General features: G+C 37.9%; 1 protein-coding gene across 3 annotated transcripts in view; it reads right to left on the bottom strand.

Annotated features, from left to right (window-relative positions):
- Positions 1-1,499: 1,499 nt before the first annotated feature.
- Positions 1,500-20,020, bottom strand: part of zgc:66433 (DUF4592 domain-containing protein) — a 69,728-nt gene continuing 51,207 nt past the window's right edge. For all 3 annotated transcript variants that reach the window (XM_022683470.2, XM_022683468.2, XM_022683467.2), the window contains 7 exons: positions 14,576-14,734; positions 13,788-13,884; positions 12,339-12,721; positions 8,803-10,279; positions 7,693-7,808; positions 4,056-4,143; positions 1,500-2,445 (listed from right to left, as the gene is read on the bottom strand). In XM_022683470.2, the coding sequence (XP_022539191.2) occupies positions 2,279-2,445; positions 4,056-4,143; positions 7,693-7,808; positions 8,803-10,279; positions 12,339-12,721; positions 13,788-13,884; positions 14,576-14,734 (2,487 nt within the window). In that variant the 3' untranslated portion in view covers positions 1,500-2,278. The remainder of the gene's footprint in view (positions 2,446-4,055; positions 4,144-7,692; positions 7,809-8,802; positions 10,280-12,338; positions 12,722-13,787; positions 13,885-14,575; positions 14,735-20,020) is intronic.

Genomic DNA, 20,020 nt, shown 5'->3' with positions numbered 1-20,020 from the left:
TAAATAAAATAAAAACTGCTCCTCCCCTCCGTTCCTTCTCTCCTCGATTCCTCCACTATCTTCTGAGAGAGGAGGAGGAGGAGAGGAGGAGTAGAAGTTTCTAGAGCATGTGTTTCTTGATAGATAATGGATAAGCTCACCATGTTCACTTATTTTAGACATATAATTCACTCTCACTTCTCATACATACCATCAATCTCCCCCTGGAATTTGATAAAGGACAACCTGCTTCCATATGTCTGATACAGCAAACATTCAGGTAGTGAAACAGAAGTGATTAAGAGTTCAGCTACACCCTGTACTGTAATGTGTCTGGTGCTCCAGCGTGGTCATTACCTAATGATACGCATGGCGGGAGAGTGACAGTAATTATGGGGTCTGAAGGGCTGGAGTCCACAGCTGAGCCTCCTCAGGATTAAGTAAATAAACAACAACAAAAACAGGTCTCACAGTCTCAAGAATGGCTGTCTGTTGTACCCCTGCCTTCATACAGCTCAATTAAGATGAACTTCAGTTTCTGAATCAGTTTCTCTGATTTTGCTATTTATAGGTTTATGTTTGAGTAAAATGAACATTGTTGTTTTATACTATAAACTACAGACAACATTTCTCCCAAATTCCAAATAGAAATATTGTTATTTAGAACATTTATGTGCAAAAAAATAAGAAATGGCTGAAATAACAAAAAAGAATGCAGAGCTTTCAGACATCAAATAATGCAAAGAAAAAAAGTTCATATTCATAAAGTTTTAAAAGTTTAGAAATCAATATTTGGTGGAATAACCCTGGTTTTAATCACAGTTTTCAAACATCTTGGCATGTTCTTCTCCACCAGTCCTACACACTGCTTTTGGATAACTTTATGCTACTCCTAGTGCAACATTCAATCACTTCAGCTTGGTTTAATGGCTTGTGATCTTCCTCTTGATTATATTCTAGAGGTTTTATATTTAAAATCAAAATCAAAGATACTCATCATATTTAAGTTGCCTCTTATTTTTTTCCAGAGCTGTATAATTGCAGTAGAACCAATTTTGTGGACATTATTAAGAAATTGGCTGTATAATATATATTAATAAAGTATCTTTATTTGTAAATTATACTACAAAACAAATCTCTTTGCATATCCCAGCTTCGATCGACAGGGTCAGAGGATTGGGTCAGCAGCAAAGGTTCAGCAGAAAAGGCTCAAGATAGCAATACATCGCAAATTTACCTGAACAAACTCCACTTCCAGACCACCACGCCCATCAGAGTAGACATATTCATAAGCGCCTTTGCTATTTAAACAACGCAGACGCAAGGCGTGAAAATAGACTGTTAACGGGGTATGAGATCGCAATGAGCATTGCGATGCACCTTAAATGCCAGGGTGTAAGATAGGACCCATAATCTTTTTTGCTCTTTTATTAATGAATTTTATTAATGATTGAATTCTGTGGAAATTTTAAAAACTTGCTGTAAGGTGAAAGTGAAAACAAAAAACACTATTTTTTTCTTAAGATTTTTATGTACAAGATTTTTAAGTCACAAAACTGTGCACGTAAAGGTAATACAAAAATAGAACAAAATTACATAAAACATATATGAAAGAGATAAATAAATACAAAGACCCCATCAGACTCCTTCAAACATGATTACAGTTACCACAATTACAAAGGCTATTGGATTAATGATCATATTTATTCTTAAAAAAGAGCAGTTAGTGTTTCTTTTCAGTCATTTTCAGTTCTTTAATTAAACTGCTCTTTTGAGTGAACAGAAGCAACATAGTCCTTCAGAGAATGCTTTACATATTGAAGAAGATTTTGTAGAAAATGTATTGTTGGATAGAAAAGGATGATTAAATTGAGACATGATAATTTTTATTTTAGTTTTAAGACTAGTTTTAAACCTCAAATGAGGACCCCCCCCCCTTCCCTCCTAAAACCTGTCTTTTACTTATTTTTGACGATGAACATGTAACTTTAAGACAAAATAAAACATATCTTTACAACCCTTCTCTTTTGTTCACCATCCTTCCAATCCTTTCTTCCGGAGTGTTCCTTCTCCAGGTCTCAGGCACAAGCCTAACGGTGAATGGGTTTCAGGATATATTGTGTACACCCACCACAAGTCTGTGTGTATCTGTGTATATGTTTGTCTACTTCTGTGCAAACAGGAGTGGTAAGAAACATGTGGAGAACCGGGATGAGTTAGTATCTGTGTGTGCAAACGTCCTGCAGGCTTTAGAAGCGTGTCATGCGTCGACTCATCCTACCAAGGCTCCCAGCTGGTGTTACTGCACAATCTGTGGCATTTCACTCCATGCTTTGGCTTTTTTCTTGGCCAGAGCCAGCCATGGGGGCTCGTCCTGGGCGAGAGGAGCCGGATTCGGGTGGCTGATGGTCCGCTTGTTCTCTTTCTCCACCAAGGCTGGTTTGGATATCTCCAAGGAGCAGGACACTGGTGATGAAAACATAAAGGTGTCATTAGGTATAGGTACAGTTCTGGAGTGTTTATTACAGGTTCTGGAGAGGTTTACTTTAAAGTATTAATTCTGCATTTCATTTGATCTCAGATGTTGGAATTTCTACATTCAGTTGGGTTGCCCCTAGAAATCATGAATGCATCGTAAATCAACAGCAGTAAAATCAGTAGTATTATACAGCTGATTAGCACTCTTATCTTTTTGTGTTGTACACACAGTTCTGTACAACTTCTGTAGACATAGTCTCCAAAGTGATTGGATGCAAAATATTTAATAATTACTAACATAACAAACTACATTTTTACTAGGGATGTCAATGTATTTTTTTTAAAAGCAAATTAATTACGTCACCAAGTTTGGTTGCAACATCCTACAGTAACTCACTCCTTTTACAGAGGTGATGTGTTGGTGGATTAATTTAGCAATGGAAACACGGCTTTCATTAATGTTGACTTCAGAAGGTAGATTACCTTGACATGAAAAGTGGGACATATTTGTTATATTGACTATCAAATACACTAAATGATTGGTAAATGATTAATAATTCGAGGTAAATGTAACACAGCAATAAATCATCTTAAATTTGATTTTCAGTGTGTCATTAATTTAGCTAAGAAAAAACACGTTTGAATAAAATTCTTATGGGGAAATGTCCAAGCATCCACTATATGAAAACTGTATAAAGAATTGTCCAAAAAGCAGATGCATTAAAATTCTTGTGCTTTTTGGACAATTTTTCATCAGTTTTATATAGCAGATGCATAATTCCCCATAGGAATTTTATTCCAACATTGTTTTTGGTCTTAACAGATTTAACATGGCAATGAACATAAGGTAGTAATTGATTTAAGGTACAATTGAATTTAAGTTGGCACTGAATTAAAGTGGTTTATAAATGTTAACTTTTCAAAGTTATTAGGGCACATTTCCAAGCCAACTTAAAGTGTCCCACAAACGTTCCCATTCAAGTTTAACAATGATCTTTGAAACCCAGCCCCAATACAACTGAATCAGTTTTTACAATCATAAAAAGAATCATTTGTTTTGTCTGTTGCCACTATTTCAATGGAAGTTAACATAAAGAGATACACACTTTTATTGGCCTATTCATCATGAAATACTGAAACTGTCCAGAACAACTGTTGAAAAAGGAAAAAATGAACAAAATGTGTAGCTTTTGGTTAAATGTGGAGCTAATTGTTATTATTTTATTTATAAATAATCATACAATTAAAAACAAGCAAAAAACTGTATAGAATAGCTTTAGGATTCACAACTGTGAGCATAACCTCAAGAAGGTGCACTGGACATGTACTACAGCTGTCCACTAGAGGGCAGCAGTACACTAACACACTCTTACTGGTTTACTTCCTCAACACACTTGGCTTTGCTAAAACTGTCCTTACAGCTGTCCTTAAGGTGTCCTGTAACCAGATTAAAGACTGATTTTCGCTTTGTTCCTGTTTGTTGGAGTGTTTGAAAGGATAAACAGGACGATCTAATCCTAGACATTTATGGTGGTCTAGACATTACAGCATGTCCTGGGATCTCTACAATATTAGATTAACAGGAGCAACATTCTTACCTTTAACAGGTGAAGCAGCAGGTTTCTGTTGATCTTTGGTGACTGGACTTGATAAATCAGGCAAGGAACCCTTTTTATTGAATTCCTCCTAGAAGGTAACAGAATAAGCATTGAGGGAAAGGGTATGTAAAACCAATCACAAGAAAAAGCATCAATTCAATACAGCTTTTAACCTTCCTTTGCTAACTTACACTAATACCCATGTTACACCAGTAGCTACTCCTGTAATAGCCAAGGGGATCCTGGCTTTCATGGAAGAACCAAACCTTTTTGACCAGTGAAAGAATGAGCATCACTTTTGTGAACTAATCTTGATTTACAGTTTAGCTTAGCTATCATATGCTAATGAGCATTCATTTTCTGCAAATTCTAAAACTGTGTTTGAAAGTTTGAAAAGGGCCCTATTTTAGTGATCTATAGGCGAGCCGTCAACCGTCAGTGTGTGTTTGGTATTGCGAAGATACAAAAAATAGGCCTTGTGCAGCTTGAAAACAGTAAAAGGCGTGTACGAATTCTCTTAATTAATCATGGGTGTGTTTTGAGCGTAATGTAAAATAAACCAATAAGTGTGTCAGTTGCTATTTCCATTAAGAGCCAGGTGTGCTCTGACTTTGGCGGACTGGTATTTTAACAGTGCAGCGCTTCTATGCTTTTCAGCAGAGGAGCAGGTAATTTACATTTTACATTTTATTTTGTATTCTGTTTATTGTTGTAAAAGTTGGGTTTATACACTGCTGCATGTCCATGCTTCTGTGTGTGTTTTGAGTGGGGGTGTATGCGCATTGAGCGTGCATGGTAGCAATGACCATCTGACAAATGACTCTAGTCAGGGTTCTAAGTCACCTGTGTTTCCACTGCCAAGATAGCAATATGCCAGAAATTTACCTGAACACACCTCACTTCCAGACCACCACTCCCATTAGCAGAGATATATTCGTAAATGTCAATGCTATTTAAACAATGCGGGCGCAACAATGCGGGCGCAAGACATAAAAATAGACTGTTTTCAGGTTGTAAAATAGCAATGAGCATCGTGGCGCACCTGTCGCAGAGTGCAAGATAGTGCCCTAAATATTGTGAATAACTAATTGGTGAGAGGTGTAAGATTTGTAAGTTTAGAACTGTTTTCATTATCACCATCTTTTTGTGTTTTAGCTGAGTAGCTTTAACTAGCATGCTAAGCTGAAAGAGTGAAGTAAAGAAGCTGTATTTGCTGTTACGCTGAGAGGTGTATAACTTAAAAACAAATGAAATGTTAAGCAATTTACAGTAGTTTTAATTTTATGAGGTTAAAGAGGAGTTTATCCCAGTGATTTCTTGACAGGTTCTTTTGCCAAAGTCGACCCCTGATGCCTCTGCCCTCTGAGGGCTCATTCAACTCCACTTTAGCTAATAAAGTAATGAACTGGCCATTAAGAAGGCATCAGGGATTACCCTAAGGGTAAATAGAGAGGCTAAGTGGACCAGGGCCACTTAAATTCAGTAATGAATCATAGAGGAGTATAGATACAGCAGTTCTACACTGAAACTGCTCAGTATTTACTGGACATACACAGCCAAATAAACAGACATCACCACATGCAAACCACTGTCTACCGTCCGCTGTGTCTGCTTTTATGTGAAAAATATAAAGAGCATTCATAGGATTCCACACAGCTCACCATGCTGCATATTTCCCAAGTTACGGCATGGAAAGAATGACTGTGTTATAACTGGTGGAATTATCATTGATTATTGTCCTAACAAGAACAACAAACAGCAAACGCAGCTGGGCTTGTGTTGCTTGGATCGACAGCATGAATAAAGTAATGCACGACAGGGTTATACCTGCACAAGTAATGCCTAAAACTGACAACAGATGTTGACTAACAAAGTGCAGGTTAACAGCAAACTGCAAAGGTAGCAGTTTGATAAATTATTGGATATGATCTGTTATTTGAATTGAATACAGCACAAATAAACAAAACATTTTTTCTCGCCGCCTCAGATTATTCACACCGGATGCAGCGTTATTTTTGGGCCATGGAAACAAACAAAATTATCAAGCAAGTGGCAGAATATGTAAACTGTGAAAAGTGGTTTATTTCACAATGCTGTGGAGCGGTGTATTAAGTTTGACTAGGGCTGCAACTATTGACTATTTTAGTCAACTAATCCGCCCATTATTTGTTTGATTAGTTAATTAGTAGTGATTATATTTTTGTCATGCCTTCCATTTGTACTTTCTACTGGTGAGGACAGCTAAACATTTAGGCCCCAATACCAATTTTGCAGTACATTTTGAGAGTTTGATGTACGTACACTGCCTGGCCAAAAATAAATAATTCACCACCACCACCACCACCAAAAAAAAAAGTGGTGGTGGCCAATCCATGGGTGAAAATGATGATCTCATGCTCCCTGAATCACTCTTTCACAATTCCAGCGCCATGAATCCTAACATTGTCATCTTGGAATATAGTCGTGTCATCAGGGAGGAAAAAATCCATAAATGGAATATAAATGGAATAACCTGGTCTATATTCAGTATATTCAGGTAGTCAGCTGACCTCATTCTTTAAGCACATACTGTTGCTGAACCTAGACCTGACCCACTGCATCAGCCCTACATCATTTACTTAGTTGGGTGTTATTTTCAGGAGATACTAGGACACTTATGTATGTATTTTTTACTTTTTTTCTTACTTTATTGTAACAAGGAGATACTGCCCTGAAATAATTGTTTGTCTAAGAAAATAAAGTTTGTAGTTACTATAACATATGATTTAATTTTGATGTAGTGGACAGGGTACAGCCATAACCTAGCCATAACTAATGTTAGTTATATTAATAAAGGAGTAAAGCCTGTTTAAACTCACCTCAGCAGCTCTCTGCAATAATTTAACTCACCAAAGGTAATATAAAAATCAGTGTTCAAACTATACAGAGCTAGCAAAGACAAGAGTCTTAGAGTATTGTCTTCCTCTTTTGCTCATTTTTCTCTCGCTCTCTCTTGCTCTAGAACACATTAACGACACGTCGACAGTGAAATTCTGCATTGTGAGAGAGATCGGCTAGAGAGCTAGTGCATACAACTTCAAAAATCATTGACTGTGAACTTCCACATCAGTAGAATAGAATTGAAGGCATCTGAGATTTACACAGAGCAACACTTACACCCAGCTTAACACTGTTCCAACTGCTCCAAACTGCTGCTTTCAGAACATTTTATGCAGAAAAATGTTTGTAACAGTACGTACCCATCTGCTATTAGAATGATACACCCCTCTTTATTATCATAATGCTGAACATTACTGCATATTTGACCTTTTTGTAAATGTATATAATTGTATGAATCTGAGTTGCACTTTAACAAATTCCTCTTAGTTAGTACTGATATATTGTTATGTTATATAAGAGCTTCAACAGGATTTGAACTGTTTCTGAACAGATCTGGGAGACAGGGACCAGTGACGAGGGTACATAGTGATAAGTTCTAGGCTAAGATCTAGTTTTCAGTAGCTAAGACTTGCTGTTATCATATGGACTTGATCTTGAGTAGATAAATTGAGTTTCAATCAGTCTCAGAAATTATAGCACTGTCAATGTGATCTAGGTCATATTCAGCAGGTCTGTGGGTTAAGATAAGAGTACCCACCTGTCTTTCAGGGGATTCCTCCAGGGAGCTGAAGATTTTCTGCTTCTGTCTGGCCACAGAAATCCAGCTTGGAGGCTCTGAACTACTCTCTACTGATACTTTGCTCACTGCCACATCTGCAGTGAGGAACATCAAAAAGATAACAAATATAAGCATTTACTATAAACTGTTAAACTGGTATTGCAAAAATTCTAACCTGGGAGAATGCTAACAATGATACTATGGTACATAAAAAGTCTGGGATATTTTGGTTGGACCCCAGCTTCAACAAAAATCTATGGAAATCTATGAAGATCCCTCCTTGGTTGATAATAAGACACTTTTGTCCAAATAAATTAGTGGATTGTGTATATTGTACAGTTTAATTACTGCTTAACTTGTTCTATTTGTTTATTATTTCATGTCATAATTACATTTACATGTAACACATATGGCTAACACCCATATCCAGGCCAACTTAGGACTTTGCACCTTACACAACCACAACTTAAATGTACATTATGGAAACAAAACAGCTGTCTAGTGGGCGGGGTTTGCACCAACACAAAATGAACCACAATCTAGCACCAATCTTTACATGTAAACAATACAGTATTGCAAAGCAAAATATCACAATACTTTGTTATAGCGATACTGTATTTAATGGACTAAATGGCACACCATATTATACGGTGCACTGTCAGGTGCATTTTAAGCGACAATAGTAAGAAACAAGTGTGTGCACAGTAATCTACACGGATTTCTCTTCTGAAAACTTAGTGCTAGCCGTGGTTAGCAGCAGTGAAAGTGCTAGCGCTGCGGTTAGCTAATATTGCTAATATTGCAATATTGAAAATTCCCTGAAACTCCTGTATAAAGCTGTACTTCAGTGGAGTGGCTTTACTGCTCCTTACAACCTGACTGGTAGAATTCATACATAAGACGCACCGGATTATTAGAAGGCACACTGTCGAGTTTTGTTAAAATGAAAGGATTTTAAGTGCGCTTAATAGTGCAAAAAAAAATCTTACACTCCTATATTACCCACTAAACCATCCTAAATAAAAACAACCAACAACAAACATTTCTTATGGCCACTCAAGCAAAATCCCTAAGATATACAAGACCCACCTGAGGTTCTCTTGGGTTTCACACCACCATCAACCAACTGATCAGGCTTCTTGGGCAAGACAGGCTTTCTGGCATGCTGGTCCAGTGATACTGGAGACTTGTGCACCTCTGCTGGCTCTGTTTGTGTGATGGGACTGGTATCAGCACTTTCACCTTCTGAAGCATAGCGGTGCAGAATTGCAGTCTTTCTCAGCCGAACTCCAAACGGGTTCTCCGGAGTTGCTTCCTCGTTCACTTGGCCTGTCTCTCTCTGAACGGGGAGGGATGGTACACTCTGAGTGCGGTATGGGCTGGAGGGACGCTCAGCCTTCACAGCATCAAAAGACTGATCTACGCTCAGGGATGCTTTGAAGATAGGTTCGTCTCCTGATTCAGAGACTATTATATCCTGGAATTGCTCCTTGGTAGACCCACCGGACAGTGACCTCTGCCAGGCTGGAGCGATGGTAAAACGAGGGCGATGGGGCTCACCTGTCACTGCCTCCTGTGCCTCTGCAGCATCATCAGATATCTGAGGACCTTCTGAAGACTCTTCTTGAAGACCTTCTTGATTAACCTCTTGGTTACTGGTGTCATCTTGCTGTGGAATTTCCAGCTTGTCCCCCTCCTCCTCCTCCTGCTGCTGCTTTGAGGCATCGATTTGCGAGTCTCGATTAGGCAAACTGAGGTCTAGGGAGGTGGTCACCACAAAAGATGGCCGCTCAACAGGCAACTGTGCCGGAACTTCCTCAGGTTGGCCTTCTGCAGTTCCTGTTGATACCAAGGCATCTTCAATGGACTCTTCAGATTCATGGATGTTTTTAACTTCAGTGCAGTCATTTGTGGCTTCTTCAAGTTCTCGTTCATCTTCTAATGGAGAGGGTTCATCTTTGGTCTCATTTTCTTCTTGTTCCTGTACAAGTTCTTCTTTTTCTTCTTCATGGATCTCTGCATCTTCTTCTACTTCTTGATTGCTGTTTTCTTCAACCACCACAACTTCCTCTTGCTCAACTTCTGCACCTACTTTTTCCACATCTTCCTCATTTTCCTCATCTTCTCCCTCATCTGTGTAGTCCCTGTTATTGTTGTCCATGTACTCCTGTTTCCCGACCACTTCCTCCAAAGCTTCTTTCCTGGTATCACCCTCTTCGTTCACTTCGTCTGCTTCATCCACTTCCTCAAATTCCTCCATTACACATTTATTTTCATCCTGGGCTTCCTCATGGTCGTCCTCATCCTCAGATTCCTCTTTTTCCATATCAGCTTCAGGCACTTGTTGGTTTTCTTCAGAAGAGGCCTCCTCAGCCAATTCCTGTTCCTCTGGTTCCTCTTCTTGCTCTAGAGGCTCTTCAGCCTCTTGCAAATGTTTAACTGATTCTTCAGTAAGAGTGTTTTGTTCAAACAACGCATTTTCCTCCAGGGTCAAACCTTGGTCTGTGGAAACAGGGAGGTCTATAGTGGCTTTCTCATCCTGGGTAACTGACATGTCTTCTTCCATCTATGGTAAAAATGGTAGAAGGCAGTTTAATGTAATGTAAAAGTATGTCTGGTTCAACATAACTAGGATATACCTCAGATTGTTAGTGACCAGCAGCCAGTTGCAGAAGCTAAAGGTAAGCTGAATCTTTAGGATGTTAATCTATGTAATACCTCATACTAAACCTAGTTAGTGTAAAACTAACATTATAGATTCTATTGTTTCTTCTCTTCAGCTGTCTATCTTTTGTATTGGTGTGTTCAAACTGTGTCTTTCTTCCAATTTAACAGTAATTTATTAATGAAAAATATCATCAAACACTAGCAAAGCAGCTGCCAACTTGTTTGTCATTGTAATTCATTGTAATCATTGTAAAATCCCGTTACATACTTATAGTGGTAAAGAAATATTTTATCTTCAACCTTATCTTTGCACAATGAAAACAAAAAAACAGAACATAAATCAGTCAAAGTCAAAGAATGAAACCTATTGGGGACAACTTTTTCCTGACACAAACTGAGGTGTCCTTTGTTAACTACTTAACTACTGTGTGCACGAGAATGGCAGACATTACACCTACCGTTGGATTGGTGTAAGTTTTAAGTTAGAACTTGAGAGATGCATTGAAAATAGTTTGCTTGGTGCAAACCATTCAATTTTACTACCTAGTACTCTCAAACCTAGAGGCAGTTCACACAAGCCTATTGCAACAAAGCAAACAAACCAATAATTTGCCTTGGGCCTAGGGCTGCAACGAATAGTCAATATAATCGTCACTGTCAATAATTTAAATTTATCAACTTCAAATTTCATTATCGACTAACTGTTAATTTGTAACACTACTGTAGTACACAAAGTGCTAGGGACAGAAACACAATGAAAGATGGGTAATGGACTCACTCACTCGGTTAACACTCCACAAGGTCTGTGTCTCCAAAAGTGCCCAAAACAACTGATTACTTAATAAATATTAGCACTTTTCACGTTTAAACAACATCCTTACATTTTAATGTCATTTAAAGTTCATGTTCATTTCTTTCTATTATTTAGAAATTATTATTTAGATGGAGGACATGGTAGATATAATCATTGACTAATCCACTAATCGAAAAGATAATTATCAAATTGGTTAAATTATTAACTACCAAAGTATTCATTAGTTGCAGCTCTACTTGGGCCCTGAACTTGCCTGGGGCCCCCAGAAAAATGACAGGTTATGAATTGAATGTAACCACAAACTCTGTTTAATACTGTAATCGTCAATGCAGGAAATTACAACTACACTGCTATTACAATTCCCCTGAACAGGGCCCCTCCCACTAGTTGCTGACAGCATCCAGCCAGCCAGGTTTGTGATTCCTGCAGCCAGCAAAATATAAAAATTAGGCTTTGGGCAAGGTGAGCAGAGTAGTGAGGCACAATTTTTTTTGCTGTAGTCCAGAGGTGTTGACGGGGGGTTGGGTCCATTTTGCTTGGGGCCCCAAAAATGCCCCAAAACGGCCCTCATTTATGTTTAAAGTAGTACACGATGAGACTTTTAGTTGACATTCAGCTGGTGCAACTGGCTACAGGCAAACTTACTTACAAAAGGCACAAAACCTGTACACATATTCATCATCCACTGCACATTTTCAAGGATTTGCCGCATATAACATTTATATGGTATTAAATTTAATTTCCAGTCAAAAATGCACAGTATGTCTTTCATTAGGAGATATTTCTTAGAAGATCAGATATAAAATAATCAACTTTCAAAAGAAAGGGAGAAATCAAAGGAAAACATGAATTTCTGAAGGTCACTCATGACCACAGGTATGCACTGAAGAGTGAAAACACGTTACTTATTACAGTGCACCACATGAGCTATTGTGAATAGATATTACACCAGAGATCAAACACTTCACAATTTTACCACTTAAACACGCAAAGCCAACATCCAATTGCTTGTTATTCAATAACTACATGAAACCCTATGAATAAGAAAATATGAAATTAAATTATGTTTGCAAACTCAGATGAAGAAATGAAAGAAATGAAAGAAATGGAAGTCTGGGCCTGCCTGAGGGTCAGTGAACGTTACCTCCATCTTTTCAGGCTTGTCTTCAGGGTCCAGCACCAAGCTTGATGCGAGGGGGCCCTTCAGGGAGCTCAGCACTTCCTCTAGCAGTGACCCCTGCTCCTTAGAAACGACCTCACAGCCTGAATCCAGTAGGAAGTCGTCAGCCTGGAGCTCTAGAGTCACTGGGCTCTCCCAGGAGGATTCTGGGATCTTGGAGTTGGGGACGTGATCTGCGTCAGGAAGACGTTCCTCATCCTCAGAAGTCTCAGTGGAGGCGGCGGATGTTGTTGATGCTCTTTGGCTTTGGGACAAGGCTTGCTGCTCCTCAACATTATGCAGTGCTGGGCTTGACTTAGGGTCTTCGTGTGGCTCATCGACCTTCTGTACGGTCTCTGAAGCATCAACTGGTGGGAGAATATTACTGTTAGTTCAGTTTCTTCTTGACTAGGGGTGGGAATCACAGGGCATCGCACAATACAATACTATCACAATATGTTGCTCATGATAAACATGTTAGCATACTGTGATTCTGCGATACTCAATATATTACATACATACTTCATGTAAGAACATGAAGTAATAAAGCACAATATATTTTGCCACCAATTAAAATTAATGAGCCGGTATGTCAACCTTGTTTTTGGAATATTTAGATTCTAATTCCAATTCCAGAATATGCTTAATAAGTGCTCAGAGAGGTCCAGCGGACTAAGGCGCTGCCATTAAGATCAGAAGATCGCTGGTTCGAATCCCGTTCATGTAGCTTGCCATCAGTTGCCAGAGCCCTGAGAGACAATTGGCCTTGCTCATTTCAAAGGGTGATGTTCACAGCACAAGGCGTCTGTGAGCTGATGTATCAGAACCGAGTCGCTGCGCTTTCCTCTGAACGTGCTGTGATGCTACTTGGCAATGATGCATCTGCAGCATTTGGAAAAGAGGTGGTGGCTGACTTCACATGTGTCGGAGGAGCATGTGCTAGTCCTCACCCTCCTGGTTTAGGGGCATCACTAGTGATAGGAGGAGTTCTAATGAGTGGGTTGGGTATTTGGCCATGTAAATTGTGGATAAAATGGGATAAAAAAAAAGAATATGCTTAATAATCAAAGGTTATTTGCTCTTTAAATGTATGCAATTGCATAATTATGCTGCTGTATTATTATTATATCGGTTAAATAAATCTGTCTTAAATTTAACAATAATATAATGTATTGCATAAAACTCTTTTACAATATATTGTCTGGTTGGAGATAAGGTGGGCTGGTCATCACCCATCTACCTGACCTCACATCAATTCTCCACAATGGACAGTAGAATAGTTACTTCAACACATGCAGGATAAACTCTACTTAACAACCTCGATTTCAGATTTCCTAATACATTTGTCCATACGATATGGGCAAGGCCAAGGCAATTTCTAGTGTCAAGAAGTATTTTAAGAATTGATCCAGTGTAAGAGCTGGTCTGAAGTACCTTCATTCTGTTCCTCTTCTGTACTTGATCTGAGGGCTTTCAGTTTGTCTTCTGTGTCGCGGAGCAGGACAGTTTCTCTCAGGTTTCTTTTCTCCCTCTGAACACAAGCAAAGTGGCAAGTTGGTTAAACAGCTTCATTAAAGGCATTTATCTGACTGTATGTCTAAATCTGAAGACTTGGACCATTAACCCTATAAGACCTCACATCTTACTGTCTAAACAATAAAGATTCTTAAGTGGTTGTTGGATTGGATATCCTTATTGAGGTATAGAACTTATACCATTACGTTTTTTAAATCTCTGAAGATTCAAGAAGATTCAATAAAATTGAAGAACTAAAGATCTTTAACAGTTTACCACTAATATATAGGCATGAAAATTTATTTTATAAAAAAATGTCACAGCGCCACCTGCAGTTGTGGATTATATTTGAAGGCAAAACAAAACCTCAAAGTATGTGAGCTTGTAAACTTCAGTATCCTCGCAAACTTACATTATTGAAAAAGTATGCTCAGGCCTTTAGACATCAAGCAAGTAAGGACATTAAAAACAGCTTAACAGTTTTTGTTCATTAAAAAAATCTGATTCGCTTCAGTCCTCAAAATTTTAATATTGATGTAAAAATTATGCGATATCATGCCATCTTTAGGCCATTTCTGAAACATGGAAGATTTTAAAAATGCATATGCCCAACATCACAGTAAGTGCAGTCAGATTTCAAGTTAAGCTCACAAAATGATTTAAACATGACTCAACAGTGAATGAGGGGAATGGAAGGGACTTCTTACACTGGCAGGCTTTCTCTTAGCGCAGGCCTTGGCTTTGACAGCGATGCGATGGTGAGCAGCAGAGCTGTCTAGGCAGGAGAGTGAGCTAGCTGGCTGACTGAAGTCCACAGGGATGGATGCCTGCGGGGTACCCGGCCTGGACGAGGCTCCGTAAGACAGCTACATTCAGAGGAACAGAAGTAGAGAGGAAAAGAGGAGCAGAGGAAGGCATGTGCAATTAGTGTGTGGAGATACACAGCCAGGCAAATTACAGAAAATTACAGAGCAAATATTTATATACAGTGCCTATAAAAAGTATTCACCCCTTGGCTATTTTCCCATTTTATGGCTTTTATAAATGGAATTAAGGTCAATAGAATTTGGCTTCTTTTGACAACTATTACAAGAATAAAATTACATTTTCTCTTTTACATTGAAAGCAGCAGTATTTCTGATCGATTTGTTGAATGTAACTTCTCTCTATATTTTGACAGTATTTCATAAATAAACAAAACACTGCACTTAAAAACAATGTACTCTTTCTCATGCTCTGTGCAATTACACATTCTCACCAGAGAGGTCTCTAAATCTCCAAATTCCAAACACGGACTGCTGATTTAAATAATAAAATATATGTAATATGTAAGAAACAGAAGTTAGTAGGCTGTATTGATGTATTTATTAATCTGGATTCACAATTAGATTTTCTTACAATATTTGGAACAAATTGTTAATGCCAAAAAATAGACATTTTCTACTTTTGATTTTTGGTGTATAAACAATAAAAATGTGTCCTTGTATAAATGTTCCCTGTACTGTTCTAAGCATAAACAAACTAATTAATTAACAAAGGAAATATTTGTTACTCTTTACTAAAGTATTTCTGTTTTTTTACTTTGATTTGGCTTCATTTAAAGTTTAAACATATTACTTTATTGGAAATCCTGTCCTTCCTTTAGGCTTGAAATGACTGACACATATCCTTAGCTAGGGGTGGGTGATATGGCCCTAAAATAATATCACAATATTCCATGATATTTTCGCGATAACCATACTCTTGGCGATATGACAATGTAAAAAAAAATATTTCAAAAATACACTATACACTGCAAGAAAAAAAAAACATTACATACAACATAATATTAAAAAATACAATAATTTTATCAGATTTGTAACAGAAGTCAATGATCCAGAATGTCATGATAGTAATAATAATGCACTTCAAATATCTCCATATATACAGGATTAAAGTAAAATAAATGATACTGGTCAGATTTAATCTGTCTCTAGTAGATATATAATGTGAAATGGGATGGGTAATATGGCACGATATTTTAGGGTATTATATCGTTCACGATATTAAAAAAAGTTGAGGATATTATCGTGTACGATACGATATGGCACAACCCTATCCTCAGCCCTTTGCTTACGCCCATTGTTTTTTGGCCTGCACTAGTGGGACTGGGACCTGTGGTGTTCAAACAATGCAACTGCATAACATTTCTTAAACAGAAAATGTAACCGTATGTTCCCATGATTCACATCGTAATCTTTTTTTTAAACGCGATGCACCATGAGACAATGATTTATTACACCCCTAGAAGTTACATATGATACAGATCCATGACACCTGACAAAACACAGAACCCTTTGCCTGGTTAAATGGTTCTTCCCTCTGATGGAGACACAAGTTAATATGGTTCTTTAAAAAAAAAAGAAATTGGCCACACTATTGAGACTAAAAAAACTTTTTTCCAGTATAATACAGAACCCTTGTTGCCAAGACTGTTATGTGTAATGTGGAGAAACATTAGAGTAAACATCAGCCACAACCAGTCCATGACTAAGTGTATCCAAACCTTTTACTATCATGTTTAACTAGACGCTTCCTTCATCCAAAACAACCTTTCGCTTGCCCTAAAGTGCAGACTGGAATAGGTGTATATGCTCATTAATTTCCTTCCCAAAGTGAACCACCCGAGAAACACAGCAACATGTTTTCACACAGCCAGCTGCTCTTTCAGGTCACACTTCGCTAATAATAGCCTTGCGAAGTGCTCTTTCTGCTCATTTACAGGATCTAAACCTCTAGCAGTTTATGAGAACCTCCACACTCAAATTCCTCAACAGACAAAAAACAGACAGCGTCTCTTTCCTCTTGGCTTACTCCACTCTGACTGCTGCCTTTAGTTATTTCCTCCTGTGAAACAAAAGCATAAACAAAAAAAGCTCCCACCAGCTGGACAAACAATAAGGTCAGCATTGTTGTGGTCAGACACTGCCATTGTGTAGAAATGTGATATTACCTTACTTTACGTTAGCGTCACATGCTCATACCTTTTTAAAAAGTTCATAATTAATTTAGTGAGGTGGGAAAGCTGTGTCTTTGCCTTTAAAATTTAGTTAGGGATAAAGTTTTAAAGGCAGCCATACAGAAGTGTCAATTTAAAAAAATGTATACATATTACATTTACATAACAAATACATATATTAAATACTAAAAAGTTATTTTCCTGAAGGAAAAACAGGATGGTTGTGCTGTTATGCTGCTAATATTTTGCGCTGTGGTGAAACTGTTTTGCTAGTTGGTTATTATGACATTTCAGATTGCTAGGTGGTTGCTGTGGTATCCCAAGGCTATTAAAAAGGAGTAACTGTCTCTACTGTCGAGATATGCCTTCTACTAGATTTTAGAGGAGCATTGCTGTGAGGTTTTAATTTAATTGCATTCGGGAACAAAAGCATTAGTAAGGTCAGGATGTTGGATGATCACCACCCCACCTCATTTCCAACTCATCCCAAAAGTACATTCCATCATTCCAGAAAACACTATTCCTTTCAATGCTTGGGGGCTTTATACCCCTCTAGCCTATGCCAGAGTACTACACAGGTTTATGTAAATCCTATTCTATTCGCAATACTTTTGAAGATAACATGCCCATATGGGTCTTTTACTAAATTAAAAACCTATGGAATATAATCAAGAGGAAGATGGATGAACTGCTTGAATTTTTGTAGCAGGGGTGATAAAGTTATCCAAAAGTATTGTATAAGACTGGTGAAGGAGAACACACCAAGATGCATTAAAACTGTGAATAAAAATCAGGGTTATTCCACCAAATATTGATTTCTCCTAAAACTTTATAATTGGGTTGTATACTATACATGGGGTCCAGATGGAACCAACGTAAGAATAAGGTGGGCTGTAATGATGGGGCCCATTTAGAAAACCTGAACTAAACCTATCTAGCCATTGTTTCACCCATTAGAATGTTGGCTGGGTCTCTACAGGGAATAGACAAGCTGTGTGTGTGCATGTGTGTGTGTGTATGTGTGAATTTGCACAACTGTGTCAACTGTAACAGCCTATAATCACAACTGAAATTACAACTGAAGCAACCATCAAAGGGGAAAATAAACCCCCCAAACAAACAGAGCTCTTTATTCCGCTTGTGTACAGAGGTCACACGACAGAATGATGGCTATAGGCAGTGAGATGGCCATGTTGTGCACTTGGGCCAGTGGCCAGTTTTAGCTTGGCGGCCGCTGCACCTCAGAATGCTGGAATAACCCATTTCTAGCGGAGCAGCAGACAGACAGACTGCCAGGGCGAGCCGCCGGAATGCAGCTTAGACCTCAACCACAACTTTGATGAAAACCCCTGCAGTGAAACAAAACACACGATAAATCCTACAGAAATGGAGTTGAGATTAAACGAGTATGCCGACGCTCTCAGAGCAAAAGTTCATAACCTAGTTATATGGAGTAGTGGACAGTAAGGGAGCGGTCTTCTTTGTGGTTCAACAGTAAAGCACATTTAAGAGTTTTGGTCTAAAGGCTTAAGTCAGCAGCATTTACAGTATGAAGTATGTAAAATCTTGCAAATAGACTGGGACCATTATTTGCATTTTAAAACAAGCTGACACTATAATCAATATATATTTAAGAGAGGTTTCAGAGGTTAAATATCTAAAGACAGAATATTGATTTATTAATTGTACTGACACACAGTAGCTACATCAGTCAATAGAGCAGCCAGTAAAACAACATGTGGTTTTATCTGCATTGCCAAAACTATTGATGATAAACTTTATTTCTGATAAGCCACCAACTTATATTCACCTTTTACCATGATGATATGACTGCCAACCAGATTCATTACTTTGCTTACTAATTCCTGTAAAGCTGCTTTGCAGTATGCTTTGAATATCACTTCCGGCGCCGACGCGAGTGGCTGCCTGTTCCAGTAGCTCCGTCTCCTTTGTGTGTTTTTTCGATTTTTTTTACGTTTATTTATCGTCTCTGTGCTACTACACACGTCTAGTGTGCATCTTATTTATATCCTAAGGATATTTTTAGTGTAAATATGCGGGGCAGCGAGGAATATCGTGTTTATTTCCGTGAAGAACTGCTGGCCCTTCGACCCGCGGGACGTGGGGGAATTGTCCACACAATACCGGGGGAACTGAGGAGGAATTACCGAGGCTGCAGGGCCGGAGCTAAGCTAAAGGCTAAGCTAAAGGCTAAGAAGATGGATCTATCTCTTGCGATAATGTTAGTTGTAAAAAGCGATATACAAATAAATTTGGTTAGATCTGATTTTAATAAAAAAAATAATAATGACTTATGTCTTATGAAAGTTTCCCTGGTCAAATGCCTGTTTCTGTGAATAGCCATGTGAGATGAACTGACCCCCATAGAGCATAATGTAAGAGATTAAACACACCTTTTAGTATTTTAGGCAAAACTATTATTTGTATTGTACAATATGGAAAGATGATATAGAGATTTGAGCTAAGAATCAGACATTGATGTAAAATACCATGTAGTGTTGTAGTCAAGACCAAGACTTTTAGTAATTGAGTCTGAGTCAAGAACAAGACCAGGAAGTGACCTTTTTTTATTGTATAAAAATAATACTAAAAAATATTTAAAAATGTGTCAATTTATTGTACATCAATTTAATAATGTAATTTATTTTTATACATAATATAGTATGTAATTAGATTTTGATAAATAACATAATACAATTACAATTCATTATTATATTGTGATTTCAGTTAAACTAAGGCAATTCGAGTATGAAGTATGAGTAAGAATAATATTGATATGGTCAATTCATCTTTGTATCAATACCATTTATTCCTATTATCTATTCCTACTATTTTCTATTATCCAAAATAAAGTTTACTTTTACTTTTGCTCACTAAACCAAATTGCTAAAAGTATTATAAATGATTATTAGCCCAAATCAGGGGAAGGGTTTGGGGCACGGTCAGTAAACTCAAATGAAATTGCACTGTGCGAAAAGCAGATGAACTACATGTGACAGAGAATTTGCTACAAGTATTATGTTCGGGCTTGTAGCCATGTTAAGTCTCAATTTTTAAACATGTTTAAAATGTTTAGCCTCAATTTTTAATAAACATTACCTCAGACAGACGCATTGGACCTGGCCAGTCAAGT

The sequence above is a fragment of the Astyanax mexicanus genome, chromosome 10 (assembly GCF_023375975.1).
Source record: "Astyanax mexicanus isolate ESR-SI-001 chromosome 10, AstMex3_surface, whole genome shotgun sequence".
Taxonomy (NCBI): domain Eukaryota; kingdom Metazoa; phylum Chordata; class Actinopteri; order Characiformes; family Acestrorhamphidae; genus Astyanax; species Astyanax mexicanus.
This window is presented reverse-complemented; position numbering and strand designations above follow the sequence as displayed.